General features: G+C 38.8%; 1 protein-coding gene across 4 annotated transcripts in view; it reads right to left on the reverse strand.

The window, feature by feature from the left end:
- LOC308101253 (CD209 antigen-like protein C) overlaps positions 1 to 23,729 on the reverse strand; it is a 111,665-nt gene that overhangs the window by 81,283 nt on the left and 6,653 nt on the right. For 2 of the 4 annotated variants that reach the window (XR_013934518.1, XM_080450652.1), the window contains one exon: positions 21,291 to 21,934. The exons of the other annotated variants lie outside the window; for them this stretch is intronic. Coding sequence is in view for 1 of the 2 variants with exons in the window: in XM_080450652.1 (XP_080306778.1) it covers positions 21,763 to 21,934 (172 nt within the window). In the remaining variant the exon portion in view is untranslated. Of the gene's footprint in view, positions 1 to 21,290; positions 21,935 to 23,729 lie in introns of those variants that run through there. 4 annotated transcript variants of the gene reach the window in all.

Consider the following 23,729-nt stretch of genomic DNA (forward strand, 5'->3'; position numbering starts at 1 on the left):
CTGGTCAGTATCAGGTCTATTACCGGTGATGCTAAGAAATGTATTTTAATCCAATGGATGAGACTGTGTCACACTAATGTATGGTTTCCCTTCTGTTTAGTTCTGATGCTGAGGCCCCCAAGTCAGGACCAGGAGACGCCTGCTCCAGTGGTGGTGGTGGAATCCCCTTTTCTTTTGTGTTCTGATTAGATTATTTTACAACTTTTTGTGTTCTGTGGCTTGGGGTGCCACTGCCCTGGGCTGGTTAGCCAGTTCTTCCTTCCCCTTGGCAGGCCTCAGCATCGACCCAGTGTAGAGGTGCAATGTATTTTATTGTTGAACCACTGTCATACAGTTTAACCTGTTGATGCATCATTATGACATGCTCTGACCTGGTAGGCTATTGCCTTTTGTAGGCTATATGATGTGAATAAACCTATTACCGTTTGTATTGATCTACGTATCTGCCTTTGTTATTTAAGTACAACGAACCTTGTGGGGAGAGATCCTTGTCTTCAGGTGGTTTAATTGTATTAGATTCTAAATACTATTTCATAGGGTGCAATCCCCTAGGTGGCGTAGTTGGCTATACCTTAATTTATACCGCCCTGTTACATCTGCTTGTTTCTAGATCATACAGACAATTGTGATCATGATCTGCATTGCATTTTGACTGATATATTTGGATTTTGACATGATTGTTTGGTTCCATTGCATATGCTCTCAGAGTTATATGAACACTGTGAGGATTTGGTTGATGATTTGGTGGCCTGGTTGTTCTAACCCTGCTGAACAGATACCCTGACCAACCTGTAGGAGGCGCTATAGTGCAGAGAAAGACCCTTGACCTATAGACCCAGGGGCCCAAGAGTTCAGGGCCTCCCTCAGGGGTGTAAAGTAACTTAAGTACATTTACTCAAGTACTGTACTTTTACAATCACTTGTACAATTTTGAGTTATATTTTTTTACTTTACTAGAGTATTTCCAATGTTCAGTACTTTTACTTACTTCAAATATTGTACTTTTACTCCACTACTACTAATTATTTGAAATCTTGAGTTACTAGTTACTTTGCAGATATACATTATTATATTATAAAACATACATTAACCACAGTCTTATTTTATACCTATTTGAAAATAGCAGATCTACAAGGCGCGATGCGACGCGTTGTGAGCTTGTAGATCTGCTATTTTCAAACATGTTAGTGTTTTTATTTTAAGTATATTTTCATTCCAATACTTTCGTACTTTTACTCAGTAAATTTAGAATTCCGGACTTTTACTTGTAACTGTATTTCTATATTGCAGTATTGATACTTTTACTTAAGTAAAAAAATTGAGTACTTTTTCCACCACTGCATTTTAGTCTCTTCTAAGAACATAAAGGTGATAAAACCACACATCCATTCTGTCAACATGTCTGAGACTTTCCAACCGCATGTGTGCTGACGTTACTGGCATGTATTTATAGAGATCTGTGGCCATGAAAAACTGCATTGATTGCATAATATTACAATCTGAAATATAAAAAACTTTGCATTTCTTGTTGGTCATAGAGCAGTAGTTCTCTACCTTTTCAGGCCATGGCCCCCAAAATCATCCTATTTGAACTGAGGCCCCCCCCCCCCCCCCCCAAAATAAATAAATATATAATAATCATAATCATATTTGAACTGAAGACCCCCAAAAATAATCATATTTGAACACATTTAGTTTGAATTGGTTCTGCACATAAATGAGAGCTTGTAAATCAGCTATTTTTTGCCTCTTTCTTAAGTAATATTGATTTGGCAAATGTTTGACCAGCTTTTATAGTGTACAGTAGTTTGTTGATTACTTTTGATGCAGTAATGGGAGAGCGAGAGAAATGTAATATTTTCAGATGGGGATCCGCGACGAAATAAATATCAATGTGGGGGTCCTTTACATGACAATGTTTGTAGAACCACTGGGTTTATTGATCAGGGGTTATGCCCTAAAAAGGCTGCCAACCCTTGCTGTAAATCAGTGGTTCTCAACCAGTGGTCCGGGGACCACCAGTGGTCCATGAGGGAGTTCCAGGTGGTCCATTTAGGTGGGCTAAATGATGGAGAGTTGGTAACCAAATGGACCCTTATTAGATCTTTAACTCTTGAAAAATGAAACCAACGGGTCCATTTTGTTTCATTTTACACTCCTGTGTGTTTATAATGCTTTACAGACATAACAATAATAATAATGATGATGATAATACTAATGATGCAACTTGTACAACTTTTTATATTACCTTCAATACAAAACATGATAGTGCTTTACATTAAAATAAAACAATAGCATTTGATGTATTGAATACTTTATTAACAGTTTGCAAATAGTACAGTGGTCTGATTTTACAATGATGCTAAAAGGATAACACAAAGATCCCTAGAGGCTTGTTTTCATTGTGGTCCTGTAGCAGATCTACAACCTCACAACACTTTGCGATGAGCTTGTAGATCTACTATTTTCCAATAGCCAAAGTATAAAATAGGGCTTAAGTGGTTAAAGCACATAATCAATCAATAAGAAAGTTAAATGGCAAATAAAATGAAATAAAATGCTTAAAACTGGTGAGAAATAGATGCATAACTTCTCTTGCACTGTTTTAAGAACAGAACAAACATTATATTAATCTACATGAAACATGGTATTAAAATGGAACAGATGGCTGTTAGATTAATGTTATTAACATTCTATAGGCTCCCCTTTAACTATATATATGAAAATATGAATATAAATGTTTATGTAATGTCTACAGTGCATATTGGGTAGAACTTGCAAGGCAGACAACAAACCAGCTAACTGATACATGGTGAACATGATGGTTTCAGTACAGAGCTCTTTCACACATCCAGTAGATGGACCAATGACACGGTATGTCGTTCCATCCTCTGCCAGGAGAGCCAGACACAGACACATCATAATACTCAACACAGTCTTGTTCTGCATTAGGGTACTCGTTGTCTTCATAATGAGGCTGACCAGACCTCCAGTACCTGTAGAAGTAGGAACATATAATGAATACAATACTTTTACAAGGATGGATTTTCACTCTAAATCGTTTGTTTTTTAATCATCACCTCATTTTATATTCAGTGGTTTTCAAACGTATTTGTTTCTAAATTAGCCGATCTACAAGCTCACAACATGTTGCATGTGTATAAGCTTGTAGATCGGCTTATTTTGCCGCTTTGGAAAATGTGTGGGATAAATTAATGAATAAATAGTTATAATATGTATTTAAGGCTATAGAAATGAGTGCACACAAAGTACTGATATAGAAAATAAAATAAAATAAAAAATATAAATTAGCCTATTTGTATATATTTCACTAATAATGAGTGGTTCACCTGGATCTCATGACCAGTTTTGGTTATAATTACTCAGGAACAGTAATAAATTACTAGTTACCAAATTAACCCACAGGAAGCATCGTGCTGTTGCCTTATTTTTTAACTCTATGGCTGCCGTGCGGCTGCAAGAGTTTTTCTGTGTCTTGATTATTTCAAGCCAGTAGATGGCACTGTTGGGACTGCTGATGCACTAGAGCAGTGGTTCTCAACCAGTTGTTTGCTAACTGCGTATAACTAGTAGGGGAGACCAGGGACGAAAGTAACACTTTTTGTATTTGCCTTCATAATTCACAGACCACTTGAAATATCCTAGTCATCTTTTGCTGTAAGAAACATATATATGTGCCCTAATTAATAATAAAATGTTTAAGCTTTCACTAATAAGGACAAAACTAAAATATTAATTTGAATGCAATGAGTCACAGTGTTACAAAAGCCCCTGTGGCGGGGGCAGTTGTAACAGTGGTTGGGGGCAATTGTAACACTGTAAAAATAAGTCATATTAATACGCTTCATCTCAAATAAAAGCACATCACTAAGTAATGTGTATTTGTTATAATTTAACATTTTTACTTACAAATGTTTTATATACATAATTATAATTATTTCTTATTTTTATTCGAATGATTTCATTTTTCAATTTTGTTTTTTCAAATGTATGTCTATTTTTTATTGTCTCCGCCGGAGGCGGAGAGTATGTTTTCGCTTCGTCCCGCCGTGTGTTCACCTCCCTCCTAGCCAAGCTAACATTGGTCAAGCTCCACGTGACACGTGTCAATATGTTGACACCAATGCCTTTGATTGGCTAGAGGGACGCATGACGAAATAAAATCCTATAAATAGGTGTGTCACTTCAAAAAGCCATTTATATTTTTTGAAGTGTGACAGGATCAATCAGTCTTGTTTGGAACAGTACCTTCCAGTACAAATCACCCGTCCGTGCGTGTGTGTGTCCCTCTGAGAACACCTAACATTGGTCAAGCAAAGGCGCAGAAGGCCAAAGCTAAGAAAGCATACTCATCTACAACAGTAACACAGAAGAGGACTATAGAGTTGAATTGATCCCACAACAAGGCCGAAGTCTTAATACTGTAACAATTGGCCACCTTGATCAAATACATTATGTAGCACTAGAGAAAACTGACATAGATCAAACACACCAATCAACTGCTGAAACTGTTCAAGACAATGAAGATGAAGAAGACAGACAAGCATTTGAACAAACCAGTCAATTACGACGACTCCCGTATGACACATTGCTTCAAGAAGAACATTTTTTAGATGCAGACACTACATATTCAGTCGCCCCTGCAGAACACCAAAAACCACGCGCATTCTACCAAGACGACCCGGGTCTGCTGGCGGAGACTTGTGCTCCGAGGAGCACATTTTCTAGTTTAAATGTATTTTTACTTTGAAATGTAGTGACATTTAGTGAAATATGTTCATTTACTAACATAAAAGTATGAAATCCCAGACAAAAAATCTGCTTGCATTGAAAACACATTGTTACAATTGACCCCGGTCACTTTGTTACAATTGCCCCCGATGGGGCAACCATGATAAAATCCCATATTCTAGCTAGAAACACCTAAACTAGCATAGGCTGCCGACGTTAATTTGTGACCAATAACATAGAGATACAATTCATCCAAGTTTAAATTTGCTGACATCTTATTTTTAGACAGCAGAAGGAAAATACCGTACACTCAAAAATTTACATTTACACCTCAAAATCAGTTTTTTGTTGAAAACTTCTGCTGAGATGAAATGATCATTCTATCCTTCCATAGGCAGAGAGGGGATCCTACTGAGCATGTGCACAAGAAGTCTCACCCCTCTAGCTTATTTCTAATTAGAGTTATTGAGTGTGTTACTTTTGCCCCCTGTTACTTTTGTCCCCAGTCTCGATGATTTAATCATCTAGTTCACATTTCTAATAAAGGTCTACTGTACCTTAGCTTATTACCCTATATTATAGTATGTATAGCCTATTCATTTTAAGAAAGCTACACATTTACATGTCGTAGGGATGTTAACATGAAGTCAGTTATTATCACCAATACACCCCTGACTATATCACACATACGTCTGTCATTAAATTAAATCACCCGATGCAACGCGTTGTGAGCTTGATTGGCAAACAACACCATCATTAGACTTTATGGATTCACTTACTATATTAATATAATAAGTATTATATGACGGGTGACGACAATGATAAGACATGGAGGATAAAACGTTGACTGTTTGCAATAGGCGTCCAACTAACACCTTATGGATTATAATAGCCTACTTTCAATACAGGTTACCATTTTATGCAGAAATACTCCCAGTGTCTGATGAAGGAACAAGGAGGAGAGAGTCGGGTAGGAAAGAACACCTCATAGCATTTAAACAGCGTCTTCAAGCAGATGATATTATCAGACAGATCAAACTCATAACTAAAACATTGGGGTCTTTATGGCCAAACATTTGCAGCCCCTTGCAGTCATGGAGGACGCAGGATTTCAGCATAATGATTAAAGTCAGCCTGTTGCCTTGCCGAGTTTCAGCAGCACAGTGAACAACCATTCATTTTAACCATGAACGTGACATTGTCAAGTAAACACACGTTTACTTTAAATAGCCTCCCGTTTTTTTTTTCATTATGGCTTTCAAATATTAGAATCTAACTGATGGCGGTATAATTATAGGCTAATTGCAAAAAATAAATGATTTATTGATAGCCTAAATGCCCAACATGTGGACTCATAACTTATTGAACCAAACGTCCCTATGCAGGCAGTTGTTTAATTTAATACATTAACAGTCTTGTTAATATTTTTTTTATTTCAATAGAACACATCATTGTACCCCCAAAAAAAAGTTATGTGTTTCACACGTGGTGACGCCTGTAAATAGAACAGCAGCGTATTGAAAAGTTTAGTTTGACCTTATTATTATTAATTATCCTTGTAATGTGTGTCGCCTACCCAAAAGAAAAGACATACAAGCTATCAATGCACCGCGTCATGGCGTGTTGACAGCTTACAGATCTTTTCTTTTGGACATATAAACAATGAGGCGCGACGGACTATTCAATACTAAGCATTTTGGAAACCAAATAAGCCTATAAAGCCTCTAACATTACGTGGTCAACAACATGTAACTTGCTTGTAGCTTACTTTAATACAGTGAACATGAACGTACTACTAGCGTTTACCGTGGTGAAGTTGGTTTCAGGTGGGATATTCACCCAGCTGGGTTTAACGAGACCGCGTCCAAAATGAAAATCTGACATTTGCTGTCACAGATGATCCGATCATCATATACAAACTTTAAGCATTTGCCAAGATAACTGAGGTTACATAGCTGATGCTGAACTAAACGTATTTGTTTTATTTCGAAGTTTTTATATTTAAACTTTATGATGAAAGGCCGCACACAGCAGCTGTTGTGCTCGCCTCGCCATGTTTGCACTGTAGAAAGACTGCAGGCTGCGCGCACTATTCCGTTGCGCAAGAGAAGGAAAGGACAACATGTTGGGCATGTTATTCATTAATGCATACAACATAAAATAAAGATTGTTCACAAGTCTTTGAGCTCGAGTCCGAGTCAAGTCTCAAGTCTTTGAGGGGCGAGTCCGAGTCGAGTCTTGTTGCATTTATGGCCACTCGAGTGTGACTCGAGTGCGAGTCTTTAACTCAAGTCCCCATCCTTGGTGTGTACTATGCATGCCTGGCAGTGGCTTAATTTTTGAGCCACAAACTGACCAGCCCCAGACCATAATATCCCCAGACCATAATATCCCCACACCTGCACATAGGCACACATTGATTGATTGATTGAATCATTTATTAACAAAGGTTATGTTAAAAGGATAACACATAAAGCCCCATGGGGCTTGTTTCCATTGTGGTCCATTGTACTCAATTCATCACGACCCGTTTAGGGTGCACCGAAACAGGTATTAGCCCCAGGCACCACGAAGGGTTCATCCGGCCCTGGTAACGCAAGGTTACTTGGATCAGTAATGTAATAATATTAAAATTACAATACTCGTCACTGGGGAAAGTAATACTATTACAGTAATATATTACTATGTAACGTGTTACTGCCCTACACTGCTCATGACACATCAGTGTGCTTCGACACACCCTTTGAGAACCACTGTTCTAGTTAATAGATGCACATTAACTGGATACTGAAGTAGATATCAGATGACTTTGTGACAGTGTAGTAGATTTGCATTTTATGATAACATGTAATACCCTTTACAATAATGACGGTAAAATGAAGATGATCAGTCTTACGTTGGTGTGGTCAGTGGTGTTCCATCCACCCACTGGAAAGATCCTTCCTCGTCTCTGTCAGTCAAACCCAGCCACAATCTCTTGTTGAAACTGGCAACAAAGTCCTGGACAGAAAAACTGCTGATTACTGATGTACAAACAGTACAGTAGATGTGTCTCCACACAATAAACTAATGTGTACACACACACACGCGCACACGCACACGCACACACAAACACGCACACACACACACACACACACACACAGAGTACCTGTTGTGCTTTGCTCTTTATGACAATCAGGTCAGATTGTCTGTCTCTACACCACTGTCTGCTCTCCTCCCAGGTTTTCGTCTCAGTAGAGATATAATAACAACCTCTGTCAAACTTCTGCCATCCAGGTGATTCTAACAACAAAACAATGAAGTTGGACACTGTTTTTTTTCCTCTCCCTCAAATGAATGACAAATGAATGAACAACATGAGATAACAATCAATAAAAACAGTGATGTCTTACTCACCACAGTGCCTCATCTTCATGTCATCATGTAACTGGTCAAAACTGGTCTGTAACTGGTCAAAACTGATCAGTAACTGATCTGTATAGAAACAATATAAAAATGGGAGATCCACTAATTACACAAATGTACACCTACTGCAGCAAGTCAATTGTTAGCATTAAAGTACAGTATATTTCATGCTAGCAGATCTATCAGGAGGAGTAAATAATAGCTATCCAAAAACACCTGACTTTGATCTTTCTGTGTGCAGTTAGTATGTTCTCCCACTGCTCACTTGGGTTTCCTCACACATCAAAACACATGCATGTTAGAGAGAAACTCCTGTCAGTGACCTTGAGCAAGGCATTGGTTTTAGAGCCCCCACCTGAAGCAAACACATAACGGTGCTTCAGCACCATAGACAGAGAGACAGAGCAGTCTGCATGGTGCTCTGTAGGATCACCCTGCAGAGAGTGAAGGTTGAGCAAAGGATCAAATGGTGGAAGTTAAAGATGGGGTGCCGTGATTTCTCTTCCCCCTAAAACATGATCATTATGTATTATGATTATACTAGGAGGGAGGTTTTCAAAAAGGTGCACAGAAAGTGATAAAAGTATGTTTTTATAATTTTCTACCTTAGCACCTCCCACCTGAACCAGTCCCTCCGCCTCCCCCTACAAGACCACCCACCTGTCCTAGTCCCTCCTCCTCCTCATGAAAGGACGGCCCATGGCTCTTCCCAGTTGCTTACAAAATGCTCTACAGCAGTGGTTGTCAAACTGGGGTGTGGGGACCCCCGAGGGTTCATAAGGGGGTTCCAGACAGTCCATAGCTAAATTAGTTTAGTATCAAAATCAGTGTAACCAGGTGAAACCTATATACATTGGCTATTTGAAAATAGAAGATCTACAAGCTCACAGCGTGTCGCATTGCATACTTTTTAGTCTTAAACAAAAATATTCAAAAATATTTCTGCAGTTCCTCTAGCTTCTCACTCACTCAATCTGGTCTGGACCTCTCCCGTCTTGGTTTCACTCGCAGACGGTCTGCTCTGGACCTCTCCCATCTTGGTTTCACTCGCAGACAGTCTGGTCAGGACCTCTCCCATCTTGGTTTCACTCGCAGACAGTCTGGAAGCCATATCTGAAAATAAATATATAATAATCACAGAGAAAACATATAAGTGAAATTCAGAGGTGGAGAAAGTACTCACATGTTTTACTTAAAGGACAACTTCATCTGTTTTCATCTTTATGTAATTGGTCCTCACTAATGCTCACTAGAAATATTGTTCCTGAAGAAACAATGTGGGCTCGCTTTAAAGCCCAAAAAGAACTGTAGTTATAAAAAGTACAAATTTAGTTTGACTTGGTATCTCTGTTTTTCTGTTGTGTGTGGGCGTAGACTTGCCTCTCCGGTTGATCAGATTGGGAGCACCCGTTATCATTCTCCTAATTGTCGTCAGTTACACACCTGCTTGCATAGCTGATGGTAGTAAGGGGATGGAGGGGTATAGGGGGCAGGAGTGATGGGTGTGGGGTGCTTCCCCCTGGCTCCAGTGAGCTTGTAGATTAGCTATTTACTATGGTTTAAGTGTGTGTGTGTGTGTGTGTGTGTGTGTATACAAAATTCACCCATTTACATACCGATGGTGGAAACCATGCAAGGCACCTGCTCATCGGGAGCAATTAGGGGTTCAGCATCTTGCTCAAGGACACTTAATTCGACACTAATTCTGGCGGAGCCCGGGATCGAACTGTGTACCTCGCAGTTGCCATTCGGCCGCTCTACCGCCCACTCTACCCCTGAGCCACTGCCGCCACCTCTACTCACACTTTCCAAAGACTGTCAAGCTTTTTCTAAAATAGCAGATCTACAAGCTCATCACGCATCACATTGTAGATCGGCTTTTCTTTTGTATAATTTGTATGACAGTATGTCATGTGGTGTGGGAGGTGGGGTGGCGGTGGAGTATGGGGTGTATGTGTGTCTGTTTGTGTGTGTGTGTGTGTGGGGGGGGGGGGGGGGGGTTTACAAACGTTTTAGCATCAAAATATACTTTGAGTACCAAAGTAAAAGTACTCAAATTTTCAGAAAATAGCAGATCTACAAGCTCATAACGCGTCACATTGTAGATCGGATGTATGTGGTTACTGTAGGTTTTGTATTAATAATAAAATCTGCAAAGTAACAACTAAAGCTGTCAAATGTTTCCATTGTAGTGGAGTAGAAGTAACACAAATGGAAAGGAAAGTAAAAGGACCTCAAAATTAAACTGCATGGTAAGCACTTGCATAGTACTTGAGTAAATATATTTAGTTACTTTGCAGCACCACTGCCTGACAGCCAATGACTGACAGATTAGGTAGCAGCACCAGAGTGTGTAGGTGCATAGGTTTATATTAATGGTCTTAACTAAAAATGTATACATCACACAGCTTAGATTTTTGGATTAAATCGGAGAGCAGACCCGTGCCCACTTGGTGATGTAAAACAAATACAAAATGTGTGGCCACAGTGACTTTATGAAAACACGGGGCATTTCTCCTCTGTCCTTCTCTCTCCCCACTAGCAAAACCCATTGGATCTGCATTGGGTGCTTAAAGTTAAATATTAAAAAAAACTAAATATTATTTCAAAAAGAAAAATACAAGCACCCATGTGCACAGTAAGCTGAATTTCTTACAGCTTGAATGGAGTTTCTAAGTGAAAGTATGTAGGAGTAGTTAGGTGCCAAACCTTTGCGGAGAAGATAGAAATATTTGACATTAGCTATAGTGGTCTCAGCGAGCCCACAATGATAAAATGGTACAATTTTTTCTACTCACTCTGTGACTAAGAGAAGGGCTGTGGGCAGTTCAGAAACCTGCCTACCAGTGACATCATCATTTGGCATGTATTTTCTTTTCAATCAAGTCAACCAATTATATGAAGACAGGTTGAAAATGGGTGAAGTGGTCCTTTAAGTAAAAGTATGAATACTGCAATGTAGAAATACTCTGTTACAAGTAAAAGTCCTGTATTCAAAATTGACAGAAGTATTGACATCAGAATGTACTTAAATTACCAAAAGTAGAAAGTACTTATTGTTTCACAAGTTTTCAAATGTATGAAATGTACAAAAATCATTTGATGCGACGCATTATGAGCTTGTAGATCTGCTATTTTCAAATGGACGAAATGTATACAGGATTGAAGTCCTGTTATTGAAGTGGTTAATGTATGTTTTGTAATAATAATCTAAATCTACAAAGTAACTAGTAACTAAAGTTCTCAGATAATAGTGGAGTAAAAGTACATTATTTGCCTCTGAGATGTAGTGGAGTAGAAGTAAAAGTAATGAAAATTGGAAATACTCCAGTAAAGTAAAAAAACATGTACCTCAAAATTGTACTTACAAGTACTTGAGTAAATGTACTTAGTTACTTTACACCACTGGTGAAATGATGAAACATTTGAAACACATTCCACATTGTACGTTTAGAACTTCTTGAATCCTTCATTTATAAGTCACGTTTTGCCCAACAAGCATGTAGCCTCTAAAAGATATATTTCACTTTCAAACATGTTTAGCCTTCTCAGGCTTTTGTGTTTCACCATTAGACACTTTTTAAGTTGCTTTATTCAGTATTTAAATATTTGATATTCATTTTAACAGACACTATACAAACCCATTGTAAGTTTAAACTCCATTTTAACCATCTTAGACTCATTGAAAACACACTGATATTGTCCTTCTAATGAATGATAAACTCATTGAAAACACACGTCTCTGCTTCTGGTGACTGATCTAATGCGTTTAATTTTTTCAATTACTTTTTATTTATTTTATTTTATTTTTGTATTATTATTATTATTATTATTTTTGTTTTTCATTTCCCCAAAAAATTATACAAAACTAATATCTAAATATTGAAACAAGCAACTTGATAAGTGTCACAAAAGAAACACAGAAGCCAGAGTAGACGTTCAAATGAACTCATGTTTGAAAGGTAAATATCCTTTAAGCGTCCTGACCTGAGTTTTGTGCTTCCAGCTCTGTCTTCAGTTGTTGGAACATCGCCTTGACCTCATAGCGGAGGTCATCAGCCTCAGCCAGACAGAACAGGAACAGAAGCAAAGCCACCTTCATTGTGAAGTCTAGACTCTGAAGATAATAAGCGTGATACCTTGTATTTATTGGAGGGTGACAGATATATTTTATTCCGGTTTCTCATTAATCCGAGTTCCCAGAAGTTCTCCCATAAAGACGGGAGGGAAGATATACTAGTTTCTCATTGGATGGGGGTGTGGAGAAGCATGTTTAGAGACAGCTGATTGGTTCCTTCACGGAACGCACGCTTTTAGGGGAGGTGGAGAAAAAAGCAGCAAGAGGTAGCTGTGTTCCTGAGAGCAGTGACCCCCAGGGGTCCTTGAGGGGGTCCTTGAGGGCTGAAGTGGTTAATGTGTGTTTTGTATTAATAATAATCTAAATCTAAAAAAGTAACTAGTAACTACAATTAATTGCGGAGGAGTAAAAGTGCCATATTTGGGGGTCAAAGAGTAGGATCAGTGCTGACAGTGTCTGAACAGGTTGATATAATATTGATCTAACTAAATCTACATCTGTAATCTCAGCTGCATGTGGCTCAAAGGTTCACTTAATATTTCATTTCAACACAAAAAGAGTAATTTGGTGTTTCCTACAAATTTACACAAATACATTATGAATGAATCACTGAAGCCCTGGTTCATAAAAAAAAAAAAACTGAAAATAGCCGAAAATGCTAACAAGCTTGTAGATCTGCTATTTTCCAATATCCAGAATATAAAATAGGGGTAAAGTGATTAAACTGTTCCTTGTTTTGCTGGGGACCCCTGAAGGACCTCTGGGGGTCCCCAGGCCGCACCTTGAGAACCACTGCTCTAAAGATGAGGGATGGAAGGCAGAGACAGAGTGTCTTCTCTCATTGTTAGAGTGTGGAGATGAAACCTCAGATGACCTTCATAGTGCAGGCTGCAGCATGATTCACTCTACTCTGTTGACTCAGTCTACTCTGTGTCCTCATCACACACACACACACACACACACACACACACACACACACACACACACACACACACACACACACACACACACACACACACACACACACACACAGGGACACAAATATTTTAGGTGCAGTAGAGGTTACATTAAAAAAACTCATGGATATATGTCCTCATGATACAACACGTGTGTCACTCAGCACTCCATGGGCACGAGCTATTTTTTAAAATATATTTTGCCATGTTTAACTGTAAGCTTAAAGCCGAAAAAATAGCTGATCTACAAGCTCACAACGTGTCACGCTTAGACGCGTAGTGAGAGCTTATGGATCAGCTATTTTTCTGTACATGACACTGGCAACGCAACTAAGTATAAATCATGTTTAACTCTAATTCCAACCCCTGAATCTAACCTCTAAATGTATAATCCTAATCATAATGTAGGAGCAAGTAAGGGTTAAAACAGCGCAGATGCTTTTCCCGGCTGTAAGGGTAAAAGCAGTACAGATAGAGTGCTCTTTCTGAGAGCAGAAAGAGCAGAGAGATACAGCTAACATCTGGTAGACAGCTCAACATTCCTAAAGTAGAGAGAGAACATGCTAATCGCTCTCCCAGGACAGCTGAAGGAGAGAGTGAAAACCACTGCTGTAAATCATTGGTTCTCAAAGTGGGGTCCAGGGGTCCTTGGCGGGGTTCCCCAGCAAAAGTAGTTAGCATAGCATCATCATTTTAACCACTTTATCCATTTGTATGTTGGCTATTCAAAAATAGCAGATCTACAAGCTCACAGCGTGGCACGAAGTGACACGCTGCAAGCTTGTAGATCTGCTATTTTTGAAAATATTTGAAAAATATCAAAGATGTTAGAAAACTATTGCGTGTGGCCATGACATCATTCCCTCAATAAATCACTATTAACCCCCACTGTCTCTCCTCTCACCCAGGCTGGCACACCTGCAGCTGATCTGGGATTGCAATTACCAGGTCCAACCTCTATCCACAAGTTTCCTAGGCTGTGTGGGCATCACTTCCTGTCGATTTGATCCAATGATATCCAATGAAATGGACAGGAAGTCATGCCCACACAGCCTAGGAAACTTGTGGATAAAAGCCAGCCAGATTCAGTTCCACTCCAGACACAGACCCAGTTACAGCCTCAGAACCCACACCGTTGATTATCTAGGCTAGAAAGCCTTTTCTTTATGTTACTTAGTTTACTTTAGTTTGGCCTGGAGTCTGGAGATGGCCGGTAGTTCTATCTGTTCGTTTAGTTTTTAGTTCAGTAGAACTTGGTTTTGTTAGTTAGGGAGGGGGGAGCAGCTTCAGCGTCCCTATAGGTGGTGGTCTGGGGTCAGTTGCACAACCTCATACTAAGTTCAAACTTAGCCTAGTTATAGCTTAAATGGCTTTTAAAAAGCCATTTAACCCATTTGGCCGGGAAAGTATGTCATTTTAGATTTCTTTGGCTATTCAAAAATAGCAGATCTACAAGCTCATAGTGCGGCACTATGAGCTTGTAGATCTGCAATTTTTTTATGTGAAAATGTGTGCAAATCTTTAAATATATATATATATATATATGTAAAATATATATATATATATATTTAAAGATTTGCACAAATTTTCACGATTTTTCAAAAAATTGCAGAACTACAAGCTCATAGCGCGGCACTCAGATTATTTTTTAAATTCAGTAGATCCTTTAAAACAGGACTGGACGTGTGATGACCCATCCTGTTTGGGTGTAGTGTTGCTGTGATTCTAATGGTGTTCTCTGTTCATGTGTAGGAGGAGGGGACCAGCCTGCAGGGGTGTGCCTAGAGGACGAGGCACACCTGACTCAATCAACCTCTGGAGTATTTAATCAGGCTGGTCAAGGCCATTCTGCCTCTCTCTCCTACACAGGGAACATTGTTTGCATTTGGTTCCTTTTGAGTTTAGTTCTACCTTGTTTCTGCACCTTGCACATACACTACATTTTCACACATCCATACATGCACTACACTACTGATACCACTGACTATACACACCCCATTCTACTTAAATATAACATTCTGGTTCTTTCTGTTACCAATAAATACATTTAAAGTTAAGTTCCTGTGTGTCGTCTCCCAATTTTGTCATGATTTGAGTCAGTTCATGACAAGATGGGGACTCGTCACTTTTTAGCCTAAACTAATGATAATAAAACTTGCGTTTTGATATCACACCATTCATTTGGTAAATGTAGGCTTTGCTTGTTCGCGTTTGTTCTTAGTTTGAACAAATTGTTTTGGGAGACACACATAGTTATTGTATTTTGGTTGGGGGGAGAGAGCAGTAGGAACTCCATTTTTTTTTTACGGTGCAGGTTTTTAGATTTTGTGAGTGGTTTAGTCCTTGGGGTTCCAACTCCCGGTAGTTTTCAACAGTGGTTCTCCATATGGGAATCACTGTTTTTTTTCCCCCCTAAGGTTTAGACTGTGTTCCACAAAAGATGCGATGGGGTGCTACCACTGAGATGCCTTGTTGGAATGGGGGACTCAGGAGGGCCACTGAAGACTAGGGTTGAGCGAGAGAGTCGGTTTGTGGTAGGCAGGTTAGAGAGGGGAGTTGGGCTCCGGGGCCCATTTGCCCCAAATTATAAGAATTTGTTTATGGGTAAATTTGAAGAAGACTGTGTATAAAGACAACCCCTTTAGTACTCAGTTAAAAGGCTGGTTTAGGTACATCGATGATATATTCTTTATTTTTTGTGGTACTTCTGAAATGTTGAAAGAGTTTACAGATTACATGAACTCAAAGTTACCCTCCATTAAGTTCACTCTGGAATCCAGTCAAGAAACTGTTAATTTCCTAGATATATGTGTTAAAAAAACAACCAGAGGGATTCAGACAACAGTGTCCCGTAAAGAGACGGATCGAAACAACTATCTTCATTTTTCACCCTTCTAGTCTAAAAAGAGGGTTACCGTATAGCCAAATGTTAAGACTTAAAATAATCTGTAACAGTGAATCTGATTGTGATAGTCAGTCTACAGAAATGTGCAGTAGGTTTAGGGAAAGAGGTTATACCGAAAATATTTTAACTAATAGTAAGTCTAAAATCAAGCCCCTTGATAGAACCAGTCTCCTTGCTCCTAAATCTTCTTTTGCTTTAAACAGACAACCTATGGTTATGACAACTACATTTTCCCCTATCTCCCAACCCGTCAAAAAACACTGGCAACACTGTCCAGTGATCCAGTGGTAGGAAGAGCCTTTTCCACCCCCCAATTTTTGCAAACAAGAGAGCAAACAATATAAGTGAAACTAATAAAAAATGAAGTTTATATTCAACCACAACACTTTTTATCTACTATACCCTTTGTAAAGGTTGTATTAATTGTAATGCCATGATAACAGGAGACTCTTTTTCTCACCCTCATAATGGTAAAAAAAAAAAAAAGTCAAAGGGAGAATTACATGTAAGACAAAATATGTAGTTTATCTTTTAAAGTGCCCTTGTGGTTTTTGCTATTTGGGAAAGACCAAAAGAGAATTGAAAACCAGAATTACGGAGCACAAGAGTAATATTAGAAATAAAGATGAGAATGGTCTCCAGTTGCCAGGCACTATAATATGGTTAAACAAGACATAATGTACACTAAGATTTAGAAGTAGTCAACCCACTGAGAAGAGGTGGGGACAGAGACCGGGTTCTATTACAAAGGGAGGCTTACTGGATCCATACATTAAATACAGAGTTCCCTAAGGGACTGAATGAAGAATTATTATTGAAATGTTTTCTATGAATTGTTTGTTCTGGTTGTGGAGTTTGTGGAAACTTTAAGAAAATTTTTACTAAACAAATACTATGGGTAATGCTTAATGTAAACATTAATAGTACAATGAATTGTAAGTGAATTGTATTCACCAATGAGAATCATCTGTACACTATCGCATAGCTATATATGTCTCATCCTGTTTGATGTATTCTAGTTTGAAACGCTGAGGAAGGCCGACGTGCCGAAACGCGTCCGTTTCTCTAGATAGTCATGTTTGCTGCGGCTGTTCACCTTTAAAGAATAAACCAAGAATATAACTGAAGAGAGTGCGGATGTTCCTTTATCATATGTATTCTCAAGAATCTGCACCCAGTTAATCCCATGAGACTACTCCTCAAGACTCCCCTTGAGTAGAGCACGCCTTCTCCTGACGGTATTATCCGGTAGGAGAGCTGTCTTCAGCGTGTGGCAGACGCCAGGGGCTGGTCTGATGGTGAGTGCACTCTACTACTTCAATGTGTTCTCACAGGTAAGGCCCAGGAGGCCTATGCTTCGTTATCCGTAGCAGAAAGTCAAAAATATGTACAGACGGTAATAATGCGGGGGAGGGTCTGTTTGTTGCTGTTTGGTCAGGTCCATTGATCCTCTCCTAGCCACGGTGGCTGCTGTAATGTGCTCTCATTGGCTGTGGCGCTGTTCTCCTCGCAGACCCCTTTCATACTGTATGATACTGTGAGATGTCTAGTCGGCGACATAGCCGAATAACTAACCTGGTAGTTGAAAACGGTCGGAAAGCCATCGCAGAGCGGATGATCACGGCCAGATCGTCTCGCAGAGCCTTTCACACACAGCGAGCATTATCTCGCCGATCAAAGGCCGATCTGCGTCAGATCGGGAGGTTTTGTCGGCGAGCGCCAAAAAAGGTCGCCGACAGCATAATCGGACCAAATATCCTGCAGTGTGTACCTGCCTTAACAAATCCCATCTTCTGGGGGCACAAATACATTTCAGATGGGGGTCCGCGGCCAACTATATATCAATTTGGGGGTCCTTCGCACGAAAAAGTTTGAGAACCACTGCTGTAAATGAATGCTTAAACACTAGTGACACAGACAACAATGACTTATAGATAATATGCTTTAATCTGTTTATTGTTTCATGATATTGAACTGTTGTATCTCTGATCTACAGATAAACAGCTGTAGTTCTTCTTCAGGTTCAGTATATCTGGCCTGGCTTTATCTTTATATACAGATATTATGGTCCATTATAGTGTGGAATTGTCAACTTATATGAGGACAATGTGGTTCTGCACGCCTTAATGTCATAATACACACACGCTATTCAACTGTGTGTGTGTGTGTGTGTGTGTGTGTGTGTACATCAGTGTGTTATTGTTTTCACTGTGACTTCTGTTTGTCCCGTTGTTCTGGAGTGAGGGTGTGTGTGTGTGTGTGTGTGTGTGTGTGTGTGTGTGTGTGTGTGTGTGTGTGTGTGTGTGTGTGTGTGTGTGTGTGTGTGTGTGTGTGTGTGTGTGTGTGTGTGTGTGTGTGTGTGTGTGTGTGTGTGTGTGTGTGTGTGTGTGTGTGTGTGTGTGTGTGTGTGTGTGTGTGTGTGTGTGCATCAGTGTGTTACTGAGTCTTCTGTTTGTCCCATTGTTCAGGAGTGAGGGTCTTCTGTTCAAAGGCATGGATCTCCTTCAGTTCCTTTGCTAGACATGTATTCACCAGCCTGTCACACAAAGGGTTAAAGATACATATTATACCCCCATGTACTCACACTGTTAAAATCCTCAGTGTTCAGAGAAGAGTACAACTGGAACCAAATTTCCATTTGTTCCACAACATAAAAAATTAAACACATGGACCCTAGAGACACTTGTCGAAAATAGCATACCTTCGAGCTCAGAACACAAACTTGTAGATCTGCTATTTCTGGTGAAGAGATATGGTGTATACAGCGTTGCTGTCGGGCAGAAACCTTGTATCTCCATATTTCAACTGTTATGTCAATTGATGCCCTAATTCACCATACAAGAGAGTCACACAAAAGCAGTGAAAATAGCAGATCTACAAGCTCCCAACGCATTGCGTCGCATTGTGAGCTTGTATATCTGCTATTGTCACTATTTTGAAATGTTTTAATGTTTAAATAATTGTAACTGCCAGAGTAATCATTTTATTGCCTTATTTTTGTTCTTATTTAATATAATTATTTATGCCCATTATCCATGCCCATTTGTTGAGTAACCTTATTAGAAGTTGTGTTTTGTACCGGAAACTGTGTTAAATGCCTGGAACTCCTTATAAGGGAGGCTGGGACACGTAGTGGTTGCACTTCCTCCCTTGAGGTGAGACAGGGACAGGGAGAGTGTGAGACAGGTATGTTTGTGTTCTGATGCCTAAAGAATCGCATATTGAACATTATATGGGTTTGAACGTTTGGTTAATGAAGTGATTTGTATTGCAGTAGTGTTGCTGTTGTGAGTATGTCGTGGGCACAACTCATTCCCTTACAAGTCTATTTGCAGCCAGCAAGGTGTGTTTGTTTGTGTTTGCTTTAGTTTGTTATGTGTTTGTTTATTTGTACAATGTTTACGTCATGTTTCTGTTGTTAATGCAAGTGTTTGTTTGTTTATGCTTTATTTATGTAGTTCGACGTTGGTGTTATAAGAGCCGCAAGAGTGCTTTAATAAACCTATCAGTATGCAGAACCACTGTGTCGTTTATGACTACTGGAGGGAGTGACATTAATAAAAGGAGCTGTTTTGGACAACAACGATAGGGAAAAAGGAGGGAGCCTGGTATAGAGTCATTAAAGGTAGCGCAACAGATAGGGGACAAACTTCAAAACATCTGCAACAATATCAGTTGCTCTGTTATATAATTATATCAAAACTACTTAAATGATACATTTTCTGAAAAGCAGTGGTGGAAAAAGTACACAATTTTCCACCAATGCGTCGCAACGCATTGCGAGCTTGTAGATCTGCTATTTTCAAATGGCCGAAATGTATATAGGGCTGAAGTGGTTAATGAATGTTTTGTAATAATAATCATAATCTACAAAGTAACTAGTAACTAAAGTTTTCAAATAATTGTAGTGGAGTAAAAGTACAATAATTACCTCTGAGATCTAGTGGAGTTGAAGTAAAAGTATGGAAATACTCCAGTAAAGCAAAAGTACCTCAAAATTGTTCTTAAGTACAGTATTTGAGTAAACGTACTTAGTTACTTTACACCACTGCTGAAAAGGCAACTGTTCAGGTGCTAGGGATGCATGGGTCAGAAACAGAATAATCCATTATTTTTGATGGGCTATACTGCCATCCAAAGGCTGACCACAGTAACTACATTTTAGGTTATGTCAGGCGTGAGTGTCATTAATGATATTATGGCACATTATGGCACTCGGTGCCGCGCTATGAGCTTGTAGATCTGCTATTTTTTTGAAAAGAAAACTGAAAATGACACACAGATGCTTCCCCGGTCTTAATAGAATGATGCCTCTGACTATGATGATGTTTGAATAAACCTTCTACTAACCTTTTATCACTTTCCTAAACTAATGGCCTAGTAGGCCTATAGGCCATTAGTAATTTTTGTATTTTTTTATAACGTTTTTCAGAAAATATAAAATCCAAAACAAATCTATATAATATCTTAATCATTTCACCCAAAACATTTATAACAAATTATGACTATTAACATAAAAACAACACAGTCTGGCAGTTATGTAACATAAGAGATTTAAATAGGTTTAAATAGAATTAAACCTGACTTAGGCAGAATAAATGGCCTATTTTGGCCTAAGTCACACTAGGGAGATAGGCCATTATACTAAAAGGGGAGGGAACAGCATGATCCTTTTCATTTTTTTCATTAACATTTTCCTCAAAAAATGACTTAGTTTAGGGAGGTGACGCTTTGTTTCATCTAGTCTCCACAAGGTGGTGCTAGAGTACTTCTGTCATTTCCATGTTGTTAGCAAAGCTCCATGATGAGAGATTAATAATCAAATGAGTACAAACAGTCATTCTGTTACTTCTGTTGAGTAAAAAATTCTAATAATTCAACGTGAGAATAGTATTTATGTATAATGTTCAATATGCCCACGGCCTATACTTTATAAACATTGATATAAGATGTATTGCATGATTATAAACATACTGTATGAGAGCGTTGTCTCATGAATGTGTTTATAATGCTTTACAGACATAACAATAATAATGATGATGATGATAATACTAATGATGCAACTTGTACAACTTTGTATATTACCTTCAATACAAATCATGATAGTGCTTTACATTAAAATAAAAAAAATAGCATTTGATTTATTGAATACTTTATTAACAGTTTTCAAATAGTACAGTGGTCTGATTTTACAATGATGCTAAAAGGATAACACAAAGATCCCTAGAGGCTTGTTTTCATTTTGGTCCTGTAGCAGATCTACAACCTCACAACACTTTGCGATGAGCTTGTAGATCTGCTATTTTCCAATAGCCAAAGTATAAAATAGGGCTTAAGTGGTTAAAGCACATAATCAATCAATAAGAAAGTTAAATGGCAAATAAAATGAAATAAAATGCTTAAAACTGGTGAGAAATAGATGCATAACTTCTCTTGCACTGTTTTAAGAAAAGAACAAACATTATATTAATCTACATGAAACATGGTATTAAAATGGAACAGATGGCTGTTAGATTAATGTTATTCACATTCTAATAGGCTCCCCTTTAACTATATATATGAAAATATGAATATAAATGTTTATGTAATGTCTACAGTGCATATTGGGTAGAACTTGCAAGGCAGACAACACACCAGCTAACTGATACATGGTGAACATGATGGTTTCAGCACAGAGCTCTTTCACACATCCAGTACTTGGTATGTTTAGAACACCCTGCATCGTTCCATCCTTTCCTAGGAACGCCAGACACAGACCCATCATAATACTCAACACAGTCTTCTTCTGCATTAGGGTTCTTGTTGTTTTCATCATGAGGCTCACCAGGGTACCAGTACCTGTAGAAGTAGAACATATAATTAATACAATACTTTTACAAGGATGGTTTTTCACTCTAAATCGTTTGTTTTTTAATCGTCACCTCATTTTATATTCAGTGGTTTTCAAACGTATTCGTAGCCGATCTACAAGCTCACAACATGGTGCATGTGTAGAAGCTTGTAGATCGGCTTATTTTGCCGCTTTGGAAAATGTGTGGGATAAATGAATGAATAAATAGTTATAATATGTATTTAGGCTGTAGAAGTTAGTGCACACAAAGTACTGATATAGAAAATACAATAAAATCAAATATATAATTAGCCTTTTTGTATATATTTCATATATTTCACTAATAATGAGTGGTTCACCTGGATCTCATGACCAGTTTTGTTTATAATTATTAAGAAACAGTAATAAATTGCTAGTTACCAAATGAACCCACAGGAAGCATCGTGTTGCCTTATTTTTTAACTCTATGGCTGCCGTGCTGCTGCAGGAGTTTTTCTGTGTCTTGACTAGTTCAAGCCAGTAGATGGCACTGTTGGGATGCTGATGCACTAGAGCAGTGGTTCTCAACCAGTGGTCCAGGGACCACCAGTGGTCCTTGAGTGGGTTTCAGGTGGTCCCCAACTAAATGATGGAAAGTGGGTAACCAAATGGACCCTTATAGATCTTTAACTCTTGAGAGTGTAAAATGTTACGCTCTCAAGAGTTAAAATATTGTTAAACATCTGTATTACTTAATTTACAAGAAGTAACACAATTAGAGAATGTAGGAGAATTATTATTTTGATCAACATTTGCCTGTTATCTCTCCTATGGAACCAACATCAATACAGCATGGATGGAATTGTGGACAAAATCTTATCCAACGATAAAACAATATTCTAAGTTTTGGGTCTGAGAGTTTAACTCTCATCAAATGTTGGTCCATAGTGGCTCAAATGCCCAATAATTAATGGACCTTGATATGAAAAGGGTTGAAACCCACTGCACTAGAGCTGCAGGACGATATGTGAGTTATTTCATTCATTTTGTGTTTAATAACTTCAAAACATAATAATCTGAGCAGTGAAATCATGTTCTGAAAAGCAGCAGATCAGTTTAACAGTTGTTGGGCTACCAGTTGTTTGCTAACTGCATATAACTAGTAGATTATTTAATCTTCTAGTTCACATTTATAACTAGACGCGTCGCAATTCTGGGAAATTGCAAAATGTGGTTGCACCGACGCCGGTCGTGGGTCGCGGCCGCCGGGAATACGCCTGGAGGAATACCGTCGGAGGCCGTGCGACGTGCGATTCGGTTCGACGTGCGATTCGGATCCCGCGTTCGTGACACGTGCCGTTTTGATTTGAGGAAATAGGCCCCTCCCACTAAAGAAACAGGCCCCTCCCACAAATGTAACGGCCCGATTATATAGTCACGTCACTCCAGAGATCACTTGCGTTTCATTTTGAGAGGATTGATCCCCTCAAAAATCATGTTTTTGCATCAAACGGTTACATTTTGCGCATTTGTGGCGCCCCCTATGGATCAAAGTGGAAATTATTTTGGGGGTTTGTTGAATAAACCACCCTCGACATGTGATTCAAATTTGGAATTGACCGGAAGTTTCGTTCGTGATTTTTGGCGTTTTTGGTAAAACGGGCCGCTCCCGCTAACTTTGGAAGCCAATTACGGACAAACGGTAAGGACTATCAAAATGCTGCTTGGATATGTTTATCGCATGGGTCCAGAGATCATGTGTACCGATTTTTGTGAATTTTGTGAATTTTTGTGAAATATATGGGAAGAGGAGCTAAAAGTGTG

The sequence above is a fragment of the Gymnoscopelus braueri genome (assembly GCF_963280865.1).
Source record: "Gymnoscopelus braueri genome assembly, chromosome: 15".
Taxonomy (NCBI): domain Eukaryota; kingdom Metazoa; phylum Chordata; class Actinopteri; order Myctophiformes; family Myctophidae; genus Gymnoscopelus; species Gymnoscopelus braueri.